This window comes from Scyliorhinus canicula, chromosome 10, assembly GCF_902713615.1.
Source record: "Scyliorhinus canicula chromosome 10, sScyCan1.1, whole genome shotgun sequence".
In the NCBI taxonomy this organism is placed as follows: Eukaryota; Metazoa; Chordata; class Chondrichthyes; order Carcharhiniformes; family Scyliorhinidae; genus Scyliorhinus; species Scyliorhinus canicula.
In genome coordinates, this window is record NC_052155.1 from 109653250 (window position 1) to 109676374 (window position 23125).

At 45.3% G+C, this 23125-nt stretch overlaps 1 protein-coding gene across 1 annotated transcript in view; it reads left to right on the forward strand.

The window, feature by feature from the left end:
* prex2 (phosphatidylinositol-3,4,5-trisphosphate-dependent Rac exchange factor 2) overlaps positions 1-23125 on the forward strand; it is a 624716-nt gene that overhangs the window by 511935 nt on the left and 89656 nt on the right. The window contains exons 27-28 of the mRNA XM_038808469.1: positions 19273-19416; positions 19526-19640. Coding sequence (XP_038664397.1) covers positions 19273-19416; positions 19526-19640 — 259 coding nt within the window. The remainder of the gene's footprint in view (positions 1-19272; positions 19417-19525; positions 19641-23125) is intronic.

Consider the following 23125-nt stretch of genomic DNA (forward strand, 5'->3'; position numbering starts at 1 on the left):
ATCAGCTACGTTTTGTATGATGGTTGTTATTTTATTCAATTCATTGGTCACCCTTACTTCCCAATAGAAAGGAATAATTTTAGCATAGATTGCGTCTCGTAAGGTTGTGGCACGTTTATTTCTTCGTGTGGTTGGTTCTGAAACATAAGGGAGATTAGGGAGATGACGGGTGGCAGGTACTATGTATCCTAAATAGCAAGATCCTGATCAAGTTTTTGGGAGCCAGGCATATGCTTTGTCATTACAAATAAAATAAGTTTCATTATAAGAGGAGTATAAGTAAATATCTTCTAAGTACCAATGATCTGAGAATGTTTTATTATTTGTGATGTTATATATGCCTGTTATTGTTGAGGACCGTTCAGTTCTTTGTTTTACATTATTGATACATTTATAGACTGTGTTAACATCAAAATAATTAGTACAAACACTATTGCCCATTTTCATCCCTTCAGAGTGATTACTAGTAAGGCATATTGATCCTTTTTGTTTAATATTAGTTGGAAGGCTAATATATTTAGGATTTTTGGTAGGGTTATATTTAAGTTGATGCCATCCTGAAAAGGTGTTTAGTGGATAGCCTGCAGATTTCCATAAGTTAATAAATTTCTTTAGATAAATCTTGTACCTTCCTTTTTCACATGAATATGCTCCAGAACGGACCACTACAGAGCGAGGGACACTCTGATAGATGTACCATTCTGCTGTTTCTGAAGCATTAAAGGGGATAGTTAAGAAAGGAATACCTTCTCCCGAGTTAGTAGGGGTTGCAGTGAATATTCAACAATTGAAAAGCTGACATTTTTAGCATATATCTTAGATGTGTAAAGAAATGTGTTCTCATTCAGTTCTGGTACAACATTTACAAAGGCAGTCAAATAACTGAAAATGAATATTATGGTAAACATTTTTACAGATCTTAATACTTATACGCGCGCTTCACATGTGATGCGTGGATCCAACTTTTCTTTCCTTAGTATTGCTAAAAACATTGATATACTGATTAAAAATCGATATCATGATTACATAATTCAGTAATAAACAATTAATAATAATTTCATGTAGACATATAAAATGATTATACAGTAAAATAACTGAAGTTGAGTATATGATTTAGTAATAATTGGTAAAATTATTATCAAAATTGATGTAATTTACTAATAAATTAATAATAATGCAGTAAATAATAGTTCAACAGAAACTTTCCATTTTGATGTTATTGGCTAGTGGTGCATATGAATTAATATGAACCACGTGGATTGGTGGGGCACTATGGGTAGGCATGCATTAGCCAAAGTATCTGATCAGCAGCATTAGTACGTAAATGATAAGTCCAAATATGCAAAATTGGAAAAGTCCCTAAATGATCATTTCTGTGCCACCCAACCAATTGGAAAGCCAATCCCAAAGAGTGTGATCAAAGGGTTGGTCAAGTTTTTATTTAAACTTTGTATTGGATGTGAATTGCCAAGTCTTTGACATCTTCAGGATTATACAGACAAGCCTGTTGAAAGGGTTAATTTCCCTGCAGAAAAAAAAAGGGGCGTATAGCTTGGAATGATGCCATTCGCATCTTTCTCAAACTTTTTTTTATATATGTCACTCAAGTGGACTTGATTGGATTGTTGACAGAGTACTGCTGATCAATTGTCTTAGAACAGTGTGTTCTCAAACATTGATTAATCAGAGTTGTTTTTTAAAAAACAGCTTCCACATTGTCTGAAGATTTAATTTCCAAGCTAATTTTAAACATTTATTTTAAAATATCAAACACAATAACTTATTGAACGTATGACTGAACCCATCTTGCGCTGAATGAACTTGGTTTTCTGTAGATAAATTTGTCGGCTCTGTTAAAGAAAGCACAGCTAACAAGATTTGTTAATTTCTTAAAATTAGAACAAAGAAAAGTAAAGCACAGGAAGAGGCCCTTTGGCCCTCCAAGCCCATACCGACCATGCTGCCCGTCTAAACTAAAATCTTCAACACTTCCTGGGTTCGTATCCCTCTATTCCCATCCTTTTCATGTATTTGTCAAGGTGCCCCTTAAATGTCACTATCATCCCTGCTTCCACCACCTCCTCCGGCAGCGAGTTCCAGGCACCCACTACCCTCTGTGTAAAACACTTGCCTCGTACATCTCCTCTAAACCTTGCCCCTTGCACCTTAAACCTATGCCCCCTAGTAATTGACCCCTCTACCCTGGGGAAGAGTCCAGTTTGTAATCATGAAATCTGAAATTCGCATATCATTTTTTTTCTGGAATTCTTTTTCGGAGTGAGTACAGGGGTTGGATTTGTTGTTAACAGAGGAGGGGAAGCAATGACTGACATGCTATTTTTAGCAGTTGCTGTTTCGGACTGAGGTCTGGGTAGGATCAAGTTGAAAGCTGCAGACAGTTCTGGTCTTAAACCAGTGGCAAAATGGGTCTTAAATGATCCTAATGCACTCGTTTCACAGTTTTCCTCTTTTGGCTAGAGTTCCATTCCATAAAACTCCTTTCAAACTGTTTCAAACATTTCATCATAGTTTTTGAGCTATTTTAAATGGTTTAAATCCCAGGCTGTTGTCTTTATCACTTCAACTCCAAGCTGTTTGGTGCTTAATGGGTTAAGTTGTATTACACTTTGTTTGCCACGAGGCTTGTTGTTTTCTTGTTTAACAATCTTACAGTCTATTAAAGCTGCCATGAGAGGCTTTTCGATCGGGGCCAGCAGCATTTCTTGGTTGGTTTCAGAGTAAGATACCGGTTTGTTCTGGGGTAAAAGGGTCCATGAACCTGGAATGGACAGATAGTCCATTCGGCCAGATTCCCCCTGTGGAACTTCAATCAGTGTATTCATTGTTTTCATGTCAGTAGCAGCTTGCAATAATGCAGGATTTGATTTAGATATCACTGGTACAGCTTGGACCTTAGTTAAAATCATTTTAACTCTTCCCGTTGGTGGCGCTGTTAATTTGTCTGTCAGTAATTTGTTACGACATTTCATGGTGTCCATGTCACTTTCCAAAATACAGTTTTCCTGAAGTAACTGGCAATTTTGACTTTTAAGACCATAATTTTCTGATATTAACTGTTGAAGTTTGGATTCTGAGTCAGTACTTCTCTTTTGGACTTCATCAGTTTGTAATGATTGTTGTTGAACTTTAAAGGTTTCATTTTCCAATAATGTTTTAATCTGATCACATTTTTCAAGTTTAGATTTTGCATCTCGTAATTCTTCAACAACTGCGGCTAGTTGGTCTTTAGTGGACTTAAGGTCATGATCGTTTTTAGTTTTTGCGATTGTCTCTTGCTGTGTGCGGAGCTGTGCCATTGCTGCAAAAGACCATTTCATACATTTTCCTCTATTTAAACGTGTGGGTTTTCCCCATGCCATCTTGATGTTTCAACTGGCAAGATTTTATACATTTTATTCTGTGAGAACTGCAAATGTATGTTTCTATTGTGCACTTTCTGTTTTTGTCTGCAAAGTCACACCTCAAGTAAAGTAAATTCTTCGGTTGGGAAGAAAAGTGGGAAATACCACATTGAGACTGCTAATGTTTAGCAATTGAAATCCCTTATCCGATCGGAGGGGCTTGTTTTTGATATTTTAACCTGACAATCCTGGCCTGCCGAAGTTTGTGGAAACAGCAATGCTGCTCGTTGGTGCAAATTATAATTGCATTCATTTGCCATAGCAATTATTTTCATGTAATTGGATTCAGAGAAGTGCTTGTGTTCCTCTGTAAAACCCAATGTTTGCTGTCATTGCCACAAAATGTGCAAAACAATACCTTGTGCTGTGCTTGAGTCATCTGCTTTTTGCAGAACGGCTATAAATCTGAAGGAGGAACCTGTGACAACAGCAATTGTCCCATTCACCTAAATCCTCTGTGACATCCATATTAATTGTAGATATTGGATAAGGCACTGGGATCAACTTGCACAATTAACCTGTGATCCGTTTGTTGTCATGCAGACAGCATGCAAAGGAGCTGGGAAAGACAAAGGAATTACACCATATGCCAAAGGGTGGGTTCCAAGGTTCTCTGACACAGCATTGGAGAGTTTTGTGCATGTGGTGGTTAAGAGATGAGAGGTCCTCTGTCCACAATGGGCTAGGCAGCCCTTCAGACAACCTCTGAGGAGTCAATAGCAGCAACTATACCTTACAGATAATGTCCCAAACACTACTATCATCCTTTATGTGTATGTCCTGTCTCACTGGCAGGACTGACCCAGCAGAGGTGGGAGCACAGTGGTATACAGTCGGGAGGGGGTTGCCTGGGAGTCCTTAACATTGACTCTGGACCCCATGAAGTCTTATGGCATCAGGTCAAACGTGGGAAACAAAAACCTCCAGCTGATTACCACGTACCATTCCCCCTCAGCAATTGATTCAGTATTCCTCCATGTTGAACACTACTTGGAGGAAGCACGGGAGGATGGCAGGGCACAGAATGTATACTAGGTGGGGGTCTTCAATCACCAAGAGTGGCTCGGTAGTACCACTGCAGTTTGATGATTATGCAGGTGATTCATGACTCCCATTACATACATTTTACTTATGCGTCCTAGATTGCGCACCAAAGTCATGATCCAGGTGGTCAGCGGCTAGCCCTTAGTCAGTCCAAGGCTGGTTACTGGACATCATCGTGGCTCAAATACCAATATTACAGTGACCTTGTGCATTATGACTGCTGTCGGGATGCAGGCCATTCCACTGTAATGATGTGCTGTGTTTTTTCAGAAACCAAACGCATACAAAGTGGAACACTTTGTACTTGGGATACATCTCCATACTTAGGTGCAGCACTCACAAAGTCAGTCGTGTGTAGTCAACAGCACCCTGCCCCAAGGGGTTGGCTGCCCACCCTGGCAAAGTCATGCTGCAGTTCAAAGGGATTGATAACTATGGAACCCATAACTGAGAGCAAGTGGTCTAATCTCAACCTTTGAAATCACAACCAAGACATTCACCACATGCAACACCACTCCTTGCAGACTTCTCAAACTTTAAACAAAAATAAAATTAAAAACTCACAACACTTCTCAGACTCAGCAAATCAATCACCAATAACCTGAATCTAGCTAATGATCCCTTTGAAGAGTGCTTTTGGGAGGTCCTTCCTGCTGCTGAACACATATTCAGTTGTGCGTATCTGAGAGAGAAAATTGGACTCAATGTTGAAGTCGACATGAGACCACTCTTTTCCTTTATCACCTTCTTCGCGATCAGTTGCTAATGAGTATGGCTATCCACTTAAGGCACTCTGTGTTACTGGTGATGGGTTCTGTGGTCCATGCGAGGCTGATGAGCCCAATCCTAGCTCCGCATCTTCGACTGCATACTTGGCAGGTGTTTCCAGGAGGTGGGATTGGTCCTTTGGACTCTAGGTCACAGGTATTCTTTCCTCATGCTCCTTTTCCGGGCCTCCTGTTGCCATCGTCCCTTTAATCGGGAGGTTCCTCCAAGTAGATCTCATAAGAACATTAGAACTAGGAGCAGGATTAGGCCACCTGGCCCCTCGAGCCTGCTCTGCCATTCGTTTGGGCAGAACGATAGCACAAGTGGCTAGCACTGTGGCTTCACAGTGCCAGGTTCCCAAGTTTGATTCCCCGCAGGGTCACTGTCTGTGCGGAATCTGCATGTTCTCCCCGTGTCTGTTTGGGTTTCCTCCGGGTGCTCCGGTTTCCTCCCACAGTCCAAAGAAGTGCAGGTTAGGTGGATTGGCCATGGTAAATTGCCCTTAGTGACCAAAAAGGTTAGATGAGGTTTATGGGTTACAGGGATCGGATGGAAGTGAGGGCTTAAGTGGGTTGGTGCTGACTCGATGGGCCGAATGGCCTCTTTCTGCACCTTATGTTCTATGTTCAATAAGATCATGGCTGATCTTTTGTGGATTCAGCGCCACTTACCCGTACACTCACCATAACCCTTAATTCCTTTACCGTTCAAAAATCTATCTATCTTTGCCTTAAAAACATTCAATAATGTAGCCTCAATTTCTTCACTGGGCAGAGAATCCCACAGATTCGCAACCCTTTGGGTGAAGACGTTCCTCCTCAACTCAGTCCTATACCTGCTCCCTCTTATTTTGAGGCGATGCCCCCAAGTTCTAGTTTCACCCACCAGTGGAAAAAACCTCCCTGCTTCTATCCTATCTATTCCCTTCATAATTTTATATGTTTCTATAAGATCCCCCCTCATTCTTCTAAATTCCAATGAGTATAGTCACAGTCTACTCAGTCTCTTCTCATAAGCTAATCCTCTCAACTCCAGAATCCTAGTGAATCTCCTCTGCACCCTCTCCAGTGCCAGTACATCCAGGAAATCAAAACTGTACACAGTATTCCAGTTGTGGCCTTACCAACACCCTATGCAGCTGCAACATAACCTCCCTGTTTTTGAACTCCATCCCTTTAGCAATGAAGGACAAAATTCCAGTTGCCTTCTTAATTACCGGCTGTACCTGCAAACCAACCTTTTGTGATTCATGCACAAGGTCCCTCTGCACAGCAGAATGCTGAATGCTTTACCATTTGAATAATTGCTTTTTGCAGTTACTCCTACCCAAATGGATGACCTCACATTTACCAACATTGTAACCCATCTGCCAGAACCTTGCCCACTCGCTTAATCTATCTGTATCCCTCTGCACACTTTCAGTGTCCTCTGCACACTTTTCTCTACCACTCATCTTGGTGTCATCTGCGAATTTTGACACATTACACTTGGTCCCCAAACCTAAATCATCTGTGTAAACAATTGCGGTCCCAACACTGATCCCTGAGGCACACCACTAGCCACTGATCATCAACCAGAAAAGCACCCATTTATCCCCACTCTTTGCTTTCTGTTAGTTAACCAATCCTCTATCCATATTAATACGTTTCCCGTAATCATGCACCTTTATCTTATGCAGTAGCCTTTTGTGCGGCGCCTTGTCAAATGCCTTCTGGAAATCCAGACACACCACATCCGCCAGTTCCCCATTGTCAACTGTGCTCGTAATGTCCTCAAAGAATTCCAGTAAATTAGTTAAACGTGACATGCCTTTCATGAACCCATACTGCGACTGCCCAATGGAACAATTTCCCCAGTACAGAAGTTAACCTAACTGGCCTACAGTTACCCGCCTTTTGTCTACCTCTTTTTTCAAACAGTGGCGTCACATTTGCTGTTTTCCAACCTGCCGGAACCGCCCCAGAGTCCAGCGAATTTTGGTAAATTACCATGAGTGCATTTGCTATTTCCCCCCGCCATCTCTTTTAGTACCCTGGGATACATTCCATCAGGGCCAGGAGATTTGTCTACCTTTAGCCCCATTAGCTTGCCCAACACTACCTCCTTAGTGATAATGATTATTCCTAAGTCCTCACCTGCCATTGCCTCCTTGCCATCAATTATTGGCATGTTATTTGTGTCTTCCATTGTGAAGACCGACACTAAATACCTGTTCAATTCCTTGGACACTTCCTCATATCCCATTGTTAAATCCCCCTTCTCATTCTCTAAATGACCAATGTTTACCTGAGGCACTTTTTTTCGTTTTATATATTTGTAGAAACTTTTGCTATCTGCTTTTAGTTTCTGTGCTAATTTATTCTCATAATCCCTGTCTTGCTTTTCATTGCAGCTTTTTTCATGACTTTCTGTTGACCTTTAAAGATTTCCCAATCCTCTAGTTTCCCACTAATCTTTGCCACTTTGTATGCATTTTTTTTCAATTCGATACTCTCCTTTATTTCCTTAGATATCCATAGCTGATTATCTCTTTTCCTACAGTCTTTCCTTTTCACTGCTATATTAGTTTGCTGTGCACTGTGAAACATCTCTTTGAAAGTCCTCCACTGTTCCTCAATTGTCCGATCATAAAGTCTTTGCTCCCTTTGTTTAAGCACAAGTAACTGGTATTGAATTTGCCACCCGGGCACCCTTGCACTGCCATCCTGGCCCCCGGGCAGTGCATCTGCCAGTTTAGCAGTGCAACCCGGACACCTTGGAAGTGGTGAATCAATTAGTTTTAACAAAAGAAACATGGAGAAGCATCAGATCGTCCAACTGAATAGGATGTTAAGGATCGGCACATCCTGACGCCATTGGAGGTGACAGCCAGAGAGATTGATGGGATAATGACCGAATTCTCACAAGCACAATAATATAAGATAATCTCACAGTTAATGCTGCCAGATCACTCAGAGCAAAGTGATGATTCCTCCATACAGCACGAGTATTATTGGACTTGTTTGATGCAGAGATGGTGTAATGCTTTATTGGCACATGCTTATATTTGTGGTAATTTAGTAGATGTGGATTGGTATAGTTCTATTGTAATAGGTTAATTCTGACTTTAATATGCTAATCAGACACCGTGTCCATCATCACAGGAGGTGATGCAGTACCACTTGCTTTGCTCTCTCATATAGCCCCATGGAAGATGGAGCCAAGGCGGTAAGATGTGTTACAAGAAAACTCATGTTCTATAGACCTCTCCATACCCATTATGTATTCTGTATTAGAATTTACAGTGCAGAAGGAGACCATTCGGCCCATCGAGTCTGCACCGGCTCCTGGAAAGAGCACCCTACCCAAGGTTAACACCTCCACCATATCCCCATAACCCAGTAACCCCACCCAACACTAAGGGCAATTTTGGACACTAAGGGCAATTTATCATGTCCAATCCACTTAACTTGCACATCTTTTGACTGGGGGAGGAAACCGGAGCACCCGGAGGAAACCCACGCACACACAGGGAGGATGTGCAGACTCCGCACAGACAGTGACCCAAGCCGGAATCGAACCTGGGACCCTGGAGCTGTGAAGCGATTGTGCTATCCACAATGCTACCGTGCTGCCCATTATTAGTTATTAGTATTAGTTAAACAATACCAAGAATATTTAAATGGTGGTAATGTGTGAAACAGCAGTTATGGCAAAGTCTCACCATTACAAGATTCAAGAAAGTCAGATGTCCCAAAGCAGAAGCATGGCTGAATTAATATAGGAAATTTGCTAGCTATTGAACTATGTCATGTCTCACTGCCAAGGGAAGAAATGAACAGGGTTAGTATGTTTTTAGATGCAATGATGACTTTATAGATTATATCCTCGTCAGGGAATCGATGAATTGAATTGAATTTGATTTATTGTCATGTGTACCGAGGTACAGGGAAAAGTATTGTTCTTATGTTCTTATTGGCGTTTTTCAATTTTGCAGAATGACACTTTTAACGAATGGTGTACCTGGTATTTACATGTTGTACTGTTTCTTATTGACATTCATATTTCTTAACATACATTTTCCCCGTTCCCCCCCCTTATCCTCTCCCTGTCCCCTCGTTGGTAGCCCCCTCTTCCGCCCTGGCTGTCCCACTGCTGAGCTCCTCCTCTTTTATGCGGCATTTGTTGTTGACCTTGTTTGTTCGGAGGGGTGGGGGTGGGGGGCTTCCTGGCCACTCCCCTCACCCTTTCCCCCCCCCCATGTTTCGCTCTGTGGCTCCCTTGGGTTCCCTCCTCATCTCCTCCTACCTTTCCTCGTTGCATGCGTTCTTGTCTGCTCTTCCCCGCCCCTCCCTCTTTCCCTCGTGGCTGTCGGCCTCGAGCAGGTCTTGAACAGGCCGACGAATGGCCCCCATGCTTTGTGGAAGCCCTCGTCCGATCCTCGGATGGTGTACTTGATCTTCTCCAGGTGGAGAAATTCCGCCAGGTCAGCCAGCCAGTCTGTTGGCTGATTGCCAACCGAGCAGGTTTCTTCAACATGCAATTAAGGAAGCAAAAGCAAGGGCATCGGCCCTCTTGCCCATATGTAGTTCTGGCTGTTCAGATACTCTGATGACTGCCACTCTCAGGCACAGTTCCACCCTCACCCCCACAATCTTGGACATCGCCTCGAAGAAGGCTGTCCAGAACTGGACAAGTTTGGGGCAAGCCCTGAACATGTGGGTGTGGTTGGCTGGGCCTCCCTGGCACCGTTCACATTTACCTTCCACCTCCGGAAAGAACCTGTTCATTCGGGTTCTGGTTGGGTGCGTTCTGTGCACCACGTTAAACTGCATGAAGCTGAGCCTTGCGGAGGAGGAGGTGGAGTTGGCCCTGCTCAGTGCTTCGCTCCAGAGTCCCCAACCCACTTCCGTCCCCAGTTCGTCCTCCCATTAGCCTTGCCCTATCCTGTAACCATCCGTAGATGTTCCCACCCTTCCCCCCTCCTTATTGTCCATGTTTATCAGTTCCTCTCATAGTGTGTCTCTGGGCCCTGGGGTATCTCGCCGTCTCCTTGCGATGAAAGTGTTTGATTTGGAGGTGTCTGAGTTCCTGTCCTTTCGGTAGTTACAGGCCTTCCGTTAGTTCACCCAAGGTCGCTAGTCTGTCCCCTATGTAGAAGTCCCTGACTGTGACTGCCCCCCAACCTGTCTCCATTTTTTAAAGGTGGTATGGCTGTGGGAATCTGTGGTTTCCGCAGATGGGGTCAGCTTGGTTCAACCGAAATGCTGCCTCATCTGGTTCCATCTCTTTAGTATGGCTACCACCACTGGATAGGATGTGTATTTCGTCCGGGGGGGGGGAAGAATGAGAGCGCTGCCGTGGCGAGGGCCCAGAGGGTGGTTCCCTTACAGGAAGACGCCACCATCCTCACCCATTCCATATTGGGTTCACGTGTCCATCCCCTCACCCTCTTTGCTTCTAGCTGCCCAGTGGGAGTATTGTAGATTCGGCAGGGACAGACCGCCCATATTTTACCTCATTTGCAGTGTTGATTTAGGGATCCTTAGGTTCTTACCCCCGCACCACCCACACCCCAGCACCACACACACACACAAATGCCATGATCATTTTGTCTATGTGATAGAGGAAGGCCTTGGGGATGAAGATCGGTATGGATCTGAACAGGAAGAGGAACCTCAGCAGTATGTTCATTTTGATCGTCTGCACTCTCCCTGCCAGGGAAAGCGGAAGTGTGCCCCATCTCTCTATGTCCTTTATCATTTCCTCCGCCAGACTGGTCAGATTCCACATGTGGATCCATGTCCAGTATTGGGCTCTCTGGATCCCCAGGTAGCGTAATTTGTTTTGGGCTAGTTTGAATGGTAGTCCCTCCAGCTTTGTTCCTCCCGATTTGGGTTCACCGGGAAAGCCTTGCTTTTGCCCAGGTTGAGTTTTCAGCCCGAGAAGGCTCCGAACTCTTCCAGGGGCTGCATGATGCTTTCAGGCCGTTCTGTGGGTCCGAGATGTAGAGGAGGAGGTCATATGCATAGAGTGAAACTCTGTGCTCTCTGCCTCCTCTTTGGATACCTGTCCAGTTTTTCACATCTCACAGAGTGATCGCCAGGAGTCCGATTGCCAGGGCGAACAGGAGAGGGGATAGTGGACGTCCCTGCCTGGTGCCTCTGTGCAGCTGGAAATATTCTGAGCTGGTGCTGTTGGCCCGAACACTCGCCTTGGGGCATTGTACAGGAGTTTCATCCAGGTGGGGAACCCTTCTCCCAGCTGAAACCTCGCCAGTACCTCTATGAGGTACTTCCACTCGGCTCTGTCGAAGGCCTTTTCTGCATCCAGGCAGGGAGACATTCTCTCCAGGAAGGGGGGGGGGGGGTCATTATTACGTTCAGCAGCCGCCTGATGTTTGCAGTTAGCTGCCTATCCTTGACAAAGCGCGTTTGGTCCTCTGAGAATACCTCTGGTATGCAGTTCTTCAGTCGCTTGGCTAGGACCTTCGCGAGTCTCTTCGCGTCAACCTTGAGCAGCGAAATGGGTCTGTATGATCTGCATTGCATCAGGTCTTTGTCTTTTTTGGATAGCAACAATATCATGACCTATGTTAGTATAGGAAGCAGGATGATACCATGGCCTATGTTAGTATAGGAAGCAGGATGATACCATGGTCTATGTTAGTATAGGAGGCAGGGTGATACCATGGCCTATGTTAGTATAGGAAGCAGGGTGATATCATGGCCTATGTTAGTATAGGAGGCAGGATGATACCATGGCCTATGTTAGTATAGGAAGCAGGATGATACCATGGCCTATGTTAGTATAGGAAGCAGGATGATACCATGGCCTATGTTAGTATAGGAAGCAGGATGATACCATGGTCTATGTTAGTATAGGAGGCAGGGTGATACCATGGCCTATGTTAGTATAGGAAGCAGGGTGATATCATGGCCTATGTTAGTATAGGAGGCTGGGTGATACCATGGCCTATGTTAGTATAGGAAGCAGGGTGATACCATGGCCTATGTTAGTATAGGAAGCAGGGTGATACCATGGCCTATGTTAGTATAGGAAGCAGAGTGATACCATGGCCTATGTTAGTATAGGAGGCAGGATGATACCATGGCCTATGTTAGTATAGGAGGCAGGGTGATATCATGGCCTATGTTAGTATAGGAAGCAGGGTGATACCATGGCCTATGTTAGTATAGGAGGCAGGATGATACCATGGCCTATGTTAGTATAGGAGGCAGGATGATACCATGGCCTATGTTAGTATAGGAGGCAGGATGATACCATGGCCTATGTTAGTATAGGAAGCAGGATGATATCATGGCCTATGTTAGTATAGGAGGCAGGATGATACCATGGCCTATGTTAGTATAGGAGGCAGGGTGATATCATGGCCTATGTTAGTATAGGAAGCAGGATGATATCATGGCCTATGTTAGTATAGGAAGCAGGATGATACCATGGCCTATGTTAGTATAGGAGGCAGGGTGATACTATGGCCTATGTTAGTATAGGAAGCAGGATGATATCATGGCCTATGTTAGTATAGGAAGCAGGATGATACCATGGCCTATGTTAGTATAGGAAGCAGGATGATATCATGGCCTATGTTAGTATAGGAAGCAGGGTGCCCCTCACTAGCGAGTCTGCGAACATGTCCCTTAGGTGTGGGTCAGGGCTTGGCGCAACTTTTTTATTTTAGAAGTCCGCTGGGAACTGCATGGAGCTCCATGATCTCTCGCAGTCCTGTTGGTGCTTCCGGTTTCCCCCGCCCAACGTCCCCCAAGGCTGACATGTCCAGTCCATTGAGGAACTGTTTCATCCCCGCGCCCCCGTCGGGGGGCTCGGAGGTGTCCAGCCCTCAGTAGACGGTCTCAAATGCCCAATTGATCTCTTTTGGCTCGGTTACCAGTCTGCCTCTGCTATTCTTTACCTGCGCTATCTCCCTCGTGGTGCCTGCTTTCTCAGCTGGTGAGCCAGTCGGCTGCCAGCTTTTTCTCTATACTCATAGAAGGTCCCCCGTGTCTGGCGGAGTTGGTATCCTGCTTTCCTGGTAGATAGCAGGTTAAAGTCCATTTGCAGCTTTTTACTGTCCGCCAGAGGCTCTGCGGTTGGGGCCTCGCAGTACTTTTTGTCAACCTCCAGGATGGAGTCGATAAGTTGTTTCCTGGCCGCCGTCTCTTCGCTGTCTCTATGTGCCTTGTAGCCTATAATTTCTCCCGTCATCACAGCCCAGAACGTAAAAGGTGAGACTTCCCCATTCTGATTATTACTAAGGTACTTGCCTATGGCCTGTGCTGTTTTTTGGCAGAAGGTCTTGTTGGCCAAGAGTTCCGTGTCCAGCCTCCATGTGGGGCACTGGGCACGACCCATCTCCAATCTTATCCATGTAATGTGGAGTGTGGTCGGAGATGACTTTCGCTGAATATTCTGCCCTTGCTATTCCTGGAAGCACCGATTCCCCCACTACAAAGAAGTCGATTCGGGTGTACACCTTGTGCACCGGCGAAAGAACGGGAATTCCCTCTCCCCGGGGTGTAGAAACCACCATAGGTCCACCACCCCCATCTGCTCCATGAATACTGCCAGTTCCCTACCCAAGCCTGTCTTTTTTCCCCATTCTGGAGTCTGATTGGTCCGTCAGATGGTCCTGTAGCAGTTGAAGTCGCCCCTCCATGATCAGTTGGTGTGTGTCAATGTCAGGGATTTCCGCCGTGGTGTTCTTTATAAAGTCTGTGTCATCCCAGTTGGGCGTGTGCACATTTACCAGCACCACCAGTTCCCCGTCCAGGACACCACTGACCATGGCGTACCATCCTTGTCTCCGTGAACCTTGTCCTCTTGCTAATAAGTATGGCTACTCCCCTAGCCCTCGTTCCGAAGCATGAGTGGTATGTCAGTCCCACCCAGCCCTTTCTTACCCGCAGTCGGTCCTTCTCCCTCAGGTGGGTCTCCTGCAGGAAGATTGTCGGCTTTCAGTCCTCTTAAGTGTGCAAAGACTCTGGAGCTTTTCACTGGCTGTTGAGTCCCCTGACAACCCAGGCGATAATTCTGGTGGGTTTCTATCCCCCCCCAGCCCCCGTTCCTGCGTGCTCGCTCCAGTCCATCTTGCCCACTGCAGGACCCTTTCCCTGCCCTGATATCAGTGCAGCTTCGCAATGATCGCTCTCGCCTACTCCCCCACCTTGGGCTGAGCAACTGCTCTGTTGAGTTCTGGGGGGTTGGTGAAGTGGTCTCTCCCGACCAGGTTGCCCAAAATTTGGGCAATGTAGCCAGTTGGGTCTCTACCCTCGATGCCTTCTGGCAGGTCCACAATTTGAACATTCTGACACTGGGACCTGTTCTCCTGGTCCTCGACCTTCCCCTTTAAGCTACCTTGTGCTACCACAATCCTGTCACTCTGGTTCATCAAGGCTTTCTCCAGATCGTGGATCATCCTCTCCTGCGCCTCCACTTTCTTCCACAACCCGTCGATTGTTTTTTGTAAGGAGGCCATCATCTCAGTCATCACCTTGACCGCGAGCTGGATTTCGATTCTGATCGCCTCCTTATTGAGGAAGGTCTTCCATCTGTCACCAGGTGGCGAGGGGCAGGCTGATGCTCAGGGCGATGGTCTCCCTCTCTCTTGGGCAGCTGGGGCCTCCTTGCCTCGTGGGTCCACGGGTTCGTTACGGCCAGTTCTGCCGTCCCTTCGGCCCCTCGAACTCCCATTTGCTGGCATTTCTTCTACGGTTGTTTTCTTTCCTCCGTTGAGGTTACTTTGCTATTGATTTTTCGGACACAATTTGCCTAAAAGTGCCTATTTGATTCTGGTTGGGAGGAGAGCCACCTGGTATGCGTCCACTCAGCACATCACCGTCACCGGAAGTCTTAAAGTATTGTTCTGCGTACAATCCGGACAGATCAGTTCAGTTTATAAGAGGGCCATTCAGGAGACTGGTAACAGCGGGGAAGAAGTTGTTTTTAAATCTGTTAGTGCGTGTTCTCAGAATTTTGTATCTCCTGCCCGATGGAGGAAGTTGGAAGAGAGAATAACTGGGTAGGAGGGGTCTTTGATTATGCTGCTCGCTTTCCCAAGGTAGCGGGAGATATAGCCAGAGTCAATGGATAGGAAGCGAGTTCGTATGATGTCCACGGCTCTCTGTAGTTTCTTCCAGTCTTGGGCCGAGCAGTTGCCATAGAGGCAATTGTCAAGCAGGCTAAATTTAACAAACATACACAACGGCAAAGGGAATGCGTGGATTCATTTTAAAATGACCTGCATAGTCTTGCAGAAAAATGTGGTTATGGCAGCTTGTCAGAGACAGAATTGTCATGGGAGTGTTAGATGATTGGTTGATGCCTTGTCGGACCACTTGGAGTTGCGAGATGATCTAACACCTTAGAAAAAGCAATCAAACTGAGCAGACAAACTGAGGCCATGAAGCAAAATCGATCTGTGATCCAAGGTGACTGGAAGAACTCTATCTCAAAAGCAGCTGACTCAGTAGAGTGTGTCAAATTTAAAATCGGACAAACTGTCATACTGAAGGAAGGAGACAGGAGAACATTCATCAATGGCTCCAGCTAACCGTAATTGGTGGCAGGGAAAAATACAGGCACGGAAACTGATCTGTTAAAGAGCCCATATGCATTTATGTGGAAAGATGAACCACTTCCAGACTATGTGACGTAGCAAGAAGCCTGTACAGAATACAGGGAGCCTTTGCCCTTTTTGGGGATATTCAGGAACCAAGGAGAACCTGCTGGAATTCTGATCACAGTGGAGGGGAATAAGACACGCTTCAAGTTACACATCGGTGGAACAGTTTCGGCTCTATCTGATGCTGAATCGTGTTTGGAGAGAAGCTCTCTTCGGCCATCTTAAAAAAGAAATACAGACTGGGAAGGATAGAGCTCGAGCTCATTGGAGAACTGAAGGCAACCCTCCAATACCGACAAGAGAAAAAATATCACAGAAACATTGGGCTGGATTTCCCACCCCGCTGCCACATTTCTGTTTCAGCACACCGGCGGGCTGCTCCGTTACGCCAGCTGGTCAATGGGGTTTCCCATTGTGGGGCAGCCCCACGCCATCGGGAAACCCCGGGCTGCTGGCAAAATGGAGCATCCCACCGGGGGAGAACCCAAGAAGGACATTTTCTGTTTGATGCACATTAATTGGCCTTGCTAAGCTCCCATAAATTCAGAATTAAACCTACATAAATGAATCATAGATAATCAACATTACCATAGAGACCTAATTTTTTTTATTAGGTATTAGGATTAACAGGGATTGCATCTTAAACTACAATGGTCTAATTGACACAACAAGTCAAGGTTAAGGCGGGGGGGTTGTTGGGTTACGGGTATAGGGTGGATACGTGGGTTTGAGTAGGGTGATCATGGCTCGGCACAACATCGAGGGCCGAAGGGCCTGTTCTGTACTGTACTGTTCTATGTTAAGTGCCTTTTAAGCATACAAGATGACTGGTCAAATACGCACACTCTACTCTGAACCCAAGTTAGTGTGTGTGGATTCCTCATCAGAATCCCCCCCAGATGACGGTCACATGAGAATTTCCAAATCCACTCCTAAAAACATGCTTTAAAATAATGATGCTTTCCCTTGGCATTTTGCATTCCGAATCCAGACCAGGCTTTCCAAATTACACTTATAAACAAAACTTCCACTCTACTTTTAAACAGCGAATCCAGTACAGAATTCTACACCACCCCTTTTTAAGTTTATTTTGTCTTGACTGCTTTTACACAAACTCCGAGATTCAGCCACTGATTTCCATAGTTATTTGAACTCGCGTTCCACAGGTTATCGTAAAATTTCATAAACCTAAAACTCACTTCAGAAATCTTTGTGGCATCTCAACCTTCTTCTCTGTTTGGTACCTTTTACTGAATAGTGATCTGTTCTAGTACCTTTAACCTCAGACACATTGGAAACTTCTCTTCATTTGTTCTTGTTTCCTTAACTCGTTGCTCTTCAGATCTCAGCACTTGTTTTCTTAACCTACAGTATGGGTTTTCCTCCAGAAAACCTGAGAGAGATGATCCCTCTCTAGTCTTCTAAACCAACCACTTCTAGTAGAGCTGTGAGAGCTACTTTCTTTCTCACTATCTATCTCCAACTGCTATCAAATTAGTTAAACCAAAACTTACAAACTTCTCTCTAAGGCCCCAGTTACTAATAAATCATTACTGGTTTATGTATTCTTCATGCTGCAGCTCTCTTTAAGCACAATAGAAACACAGTTGGAACTTAACCTACCCACAAACATACAAACACTTTTGTCCAACATGAATCGAATGATAGGTTTTACCCTTCCAGGCCCTTTACCCTTCCAGGCCCTTGTACTGAGTGGCTTGTCAGGCCAGTTCCTAGAGCAGTTGAGAGTCTTTCTCATTGCTGTGGGTTGAGAATCACATGTAGGCCAGACCAGCTAAGGGTGGCAGATTTCCTTCCCTGAAGGACATTAGTGAACCAAATGGATTTTTACAACAATCAGTAATAATTGTCATGGTCACCATTACTGAGACTAGTTTTATATTCCAGATTTATTAATTGAGTTTAAATTCAGGCACCTGCCATGGTGGGATTTGGCCCCATGTCCACATAGTATAAACCTGGGTCTCTAAATTACCAGGCCTCTGACATTACCACTAGACTGCCATCGCCCCTAAATTGAATTGTCTTCCTGTGATTTCCAGAGTCTTTGGTCATATTTTACAAATTAATTCTAGGGCCTTCATCTTCTCAAGTGGAAAGGAGCAAGAATGCCTTTGGGAACACTATCACCTTTGAGGCATCTTACAATCCTGACTAGGGCATATACTGCCATTTCTGCAACGCTGATGGATCAGAATTCTGGAACTCCCCACCTAACCCCATATTGGATACACTATCAACCCACCACAACAACCTTTCATTTCTACAGTACTTTTAACATAGGGAAACATGAAGGTACTTTACAGAGATGTCGTTAAAACAAAAAGGATGTCAAACCAAATGTTACTGTCTTTCAGGGAGTAGACTGCCGACCTCTCCTTCTGAGTTAACATTGATATATTGCACAAACAACCCAATAGGGAAGTGATAAACCCTGGGCGGGATTCTCCGAACCCTGTGCCGGGCCGGAGAATCGCCGCAACCGTGCCACGCCGCCCCGACATCAGCACGCGATTCTCCGAGGAGCAGAGAATCGGCGACATTTGCGCTGGCGTGTTTGGCGCGGCACCGGTCGCGGGCCGCCAATTCTCAGGCCTTGATGGGCCGAGCGGCCGCGCGGAAACAGCAGAGTCCCGCTGGCGCCATCCACACCAGCTTGCAGCCAGCGGGAACTCTGCGCTCTGTCCGGGGGGGGGGGGGGGCTCCTTCACCGGTGGGGGCCTCCGATGGGGTTTGGCCCGCGATCGGGGTCCACCACCATCAATAGGCGGGCCGTCGTCTCCAGCCCCGGCCCTCTTTTGTTATGCAGCCAGCCCCTGAACCCACTTGCCATGTTGCATCGGGGCCGGCCAGTTGAGGAAGTCCCCCGCGCATGCGCGGGTTGGTGCGGCGCCACTGCGCATGCGCGGGTTGGCACGGCACCCAGTTGGCGCTGGGAAGGAAGGCTGGAGCGGCGTGAACCGCTCCAATGCCATGCTGGCCCCTGTGGGGGCTAAAATCGGTAGTGCCCGCGCCCGTTTTGCACTGTCATGAAACGCGATGGCGTTCACGACGGCGCGGACACTCTGCCTCCATTTCGGAGAATCCCGCCCCCCGTCTTAAAAAGGAGAAATTATTACCTTCTCAAAAAAAGCTAAACACCCCGTATTGTTCAGATCCCAATAGTAGTTTCTAGCAATGTTCAAATATTTTTTAACCCTGATACAAAACATGGTGAAGTCAAGTAATGAAAACTGCTCGTTGGCCTACCTGTGTCTTGGGCCTCACACTGCCAAGCTCAAGAAGGTTTTCCACTTGTTTCTGTTGTCGACCCAAATTAAAATTGGGGCCCTCATCAGAGTAAGGAAAATATGGTGACTTGTTTTCACTTGTTTTTTTCTCCCTCTAATTTTGCAGATAATCCTATCCTGTACAAAGTTGAAGGAAATCGACAAGCCTTAAAAGTGTTCTTCTACCTTGACAGCTACAACTTTGAACAACTTCCTCAGCGTCTAAAGAATGGAGTAGGTTTTAAAGTTCACCCAATACTCTTCACACAAGGTACAGAATACTTTTTATATATCATAGTTTTTCAGCTGCTGCATTTTTTCTGATCCTGTCTAATGCTTATGTTCATGAATCTGAAATATAAAATGTCTCTTCTCTATAGCAATGGAAAGTATGGAGGGTTATTACTACACGGATAATGTGTCTGTGGAAGAATTCCAAGCACAGATCAATGCAGCTTCTCTGGAGAATATAAAACAATACTGTCAAAAGCTCAGGTAAGGGCAAGATTGTCCTACATTTTGTGATTAATGTTTCTCGTTGAGTCAAAAGGAGTACTCTTTTCTTTTAGATGATCTGTAATGCCATTCAGCAGTTAGTAAATGGGAAAAAGCACAGTCACTCCAATTAGTAACATGTTTACATCATGACAATACTGAGTGGGTGGATCACTGAAAAACAAATCAGTTCACACAATAGAATGTTGGGTGACAACAATGCTGAGCCTGTTTATTTTTGCAGGAATCTGTCAAAATAGTCAGGCAATTAGCCACTCATACGCTAAACCTGTACTTTAAAAACCTGCTGCGTATTATTGGTGGAACATAACAATAGAAATAGAAGAGACCATAAGGCCCCTCGAACCTACTTCACCACTCAGTGCAATTATGGCTGATCTACCTCAACTCTACTTTCTTGCCCTCTCCCCATATCTCTTGATTCCCTGAAAGACCAAAAATATATCTATCACAGCCTTAAATATGTTCAATAATTGTGCATCCATTCTCCGATGTAGAGAATTCCAAAGACACTCTATCCTTCAAGTGAAGTAATTTGGCATCTTCTCGGTCCTAAATGAGTGACCCCTTACCTTTTGCTCCCACATTCTAGATTCCCTAGCCAGAGGAATCAACCTCTCAGAGTCTACCTTGTTAAACCCCTTCAGAATCTTGTATGCTTCAACATCTTATTCTTCTAAATTTCATATAATATAGACTTACTTTACTTAGCCTATCATAGGACAACCCTCTCATCCCAGTAAGCATTCTGGTGAATCTTTGCTCTACTGCCTCCAAGGCAAGTATATCTTTCCTTAAATACGGAGACCAAAATTATGCACAGTATTCCATGTGTTCTACGTAAGAACATAGGGCAAGAGATGGCCATTTGGCCTTTCGAGCCTGCTCCACCATTCTATCACCAAAGTCCTTCTGAATGTCAACATTTACAAGTTTCATACCTTTTTAAAAATATTCTGCTTTTGTATTCTCACTATCAATGTGGATAACTTCCGGACTTCCATCTGCCATCTTATTGCCCACTCACTTAACCTATTTCTATCCCTATGCAGCCTTATTGTGCCTCCAAACAGGTTACGATCCTACCTCGCTTTGTATTAACCACAAACTTGATTTATAACTCTGCCTCTTCATCTAAGTCGTTAATCTAGGCTTTAAAAAGCTGAGGCCACAGCGCAGATTGTTGTGCTGTTACACTCGTCACAGCCTGCCAACGTGAAAATGCCCAATTTATCCCTTTTCTTTGCTTCCTCTCCATTACCCAATCCTCTATTCGTGTTTATATATTACCCCCAGCTCCACAGACTATTATGTGTATTTATCTTTAGTGTGGCACCTTATTAAATACCTTTTGGAAATCCAAGTACATATAGCTTGGACTGGTTCCCCTTTATCGATGCTGCTAGTTACATTATAAAAAAAAACCTCTTGCTTTCTCAAGCATGACTTCCCTTTCATAAAACCATTTTGACTTTTTCTGATTGTAGTGTGATTTTTCTAAGTGCATTGTGAACAATTCCTTACCAATAGATTCCAGCATTTTCCTGATGACTGATGTCATGCTAACTGGCCTGTAATTTCCTGAGACAAGGAAAGTAATTTTACCAGTGTACAGTAGCAAAAGCCTCTCACTCATTGACTTTAAAGTGGTATCTCTGCCTCACCAATGTAACATTTCACAGCAGGTATACCTGGGGCTCCCAAATTAAAATCAGCTTGCTAGTCAAGAAACGGGCCTTTTCGGCACAGAAATGAGAAGCCGAGGTTTTCACTTTCTTCCTTGGAAAACAAAATTCTTTGTTTGGTTATTCTTCGTGAAAACCCCAATGATGCAGTAGATGCAAAATGATGTTACATTGAAATGGAAAACGCAAATTAGGAAGACCAGCCCTAAAATAAATGATTTTAAAGCAGAATGACTTGAAGTGGGGTAACTTTAAATGGGGAGTTACTGTACTCAAGAAGTTACTGTCCAATCTACTTGTTGATAATAGTTAGTGACCGAAGCTTCACCGTTATTCTCAATGCACAAACCAGGTCATTTAACAATTGAGCTCCAATATTGCAATCAAGAGCATGGTATGATTTAATGCCATGTAAATTTCTCCAAAGGCTCACAAAATTCTAATTAAGAAACTTCTCTTTTGGTGATTGAGGACATTGAACTTGGGGGCAAGTAGCTCTGTGCCTGTGCTGCTAAATTTATTTTCTTTTTGAGCTGTGTATGTAGTGTTTTTGTACCAAATGTTTGGGAAGTTTCTGTTTTGTGTGCAGGTTAACTTTGTTCTTGTGGGGGGATGGTGGGTGGTATTTTCTTTGTGTTTGTTGGGGATTGTGATGTTTTGCATATGTATGTTCAAACAGGGGCAAGGGAGAACATTAGGGGGTAGGATGCTTGCCGCCATGGGCGGGGGCTACCAGGCTAGCTGGGCGGGGGCTACCAGGCTAGCTGGGCGGGCTAGATCACGGAAGCGCAGTGGGAGCGCGTAGGTGACTAGTTTGATATGGGGGGTTGGGATTGTTGTTTTGTTAGTAGGTGTGAGGGAGTGGGATGGGGACAATTCTTCTGCTGACAGGGGAGCACTAGCATTGGGAGACAAATTGGAGGTCGAGGGTGGGCCTGAGGAGGCACGGGACGCGGGCTGGAGGCTGGCCGAAGAAGAGTGATGATTGATCAGTGGGCGGGGGAACCCTTTGCCCCTCTGCCCCCTCGACCAGGCTGATCACAAGGAACGTGAGAGGGCTGAATGGGCCGGTCAAGAGGTCTCGCGTATTTGGGCATTTGAGGAGGTTGAAGGAGGACATGGCAATGCTACAAGAGACACACCTGAGGGTAGTGGATCAGACTAGACTGAGTAATGAGTGGGTCGGGCTGGTATGTCACTCGGGGCTAGACTCTAAAACTAGGGGAGTTGTGATCCTGATCAATAAGCTGGTGTCATTTGAGGTAGGGAATATAATGGGGATAAGTGTATAATGGTGAGCGGGAAGCTGGAGTGGATGCCGGTGGTATTAGTGAATATTTACACACCAAATTGGGCGACGCGGAGTTTATGAGGCGGGTGTTAGGGAAGATTCCGGTCCTGGATTTGCATAAGCTGATCATGGGGGGGGGGGGGGGGGGGGGGGGGGGGGGGGACTTCAATACAGTAATTGATCCGAGGTTGGACTGGTCGAGTTCAACGACAGGGAGGGTGCCAGCCGTGGCGAAAGAGCTCAAGGGGTTTATGGAACAGATGGGGAGGTAGACCCATGGAGGTTTGGATGGCCAAGAGCAAAGGCGTTTTCTTTTTTTTTCCCCACGTGCACAAGGTGTACTCCCGGATTGATTTTATTATTTGAAACAGGACTTTACTGGCGGGGGTGGTGGATACCGAGTATTCAGTGATTGTTGTGTCGGATCATGCCCCACACTGGGTTGATCTACGGGTGAGCAAGAAGGGGGGGTCGGTGGCCGCGATGGA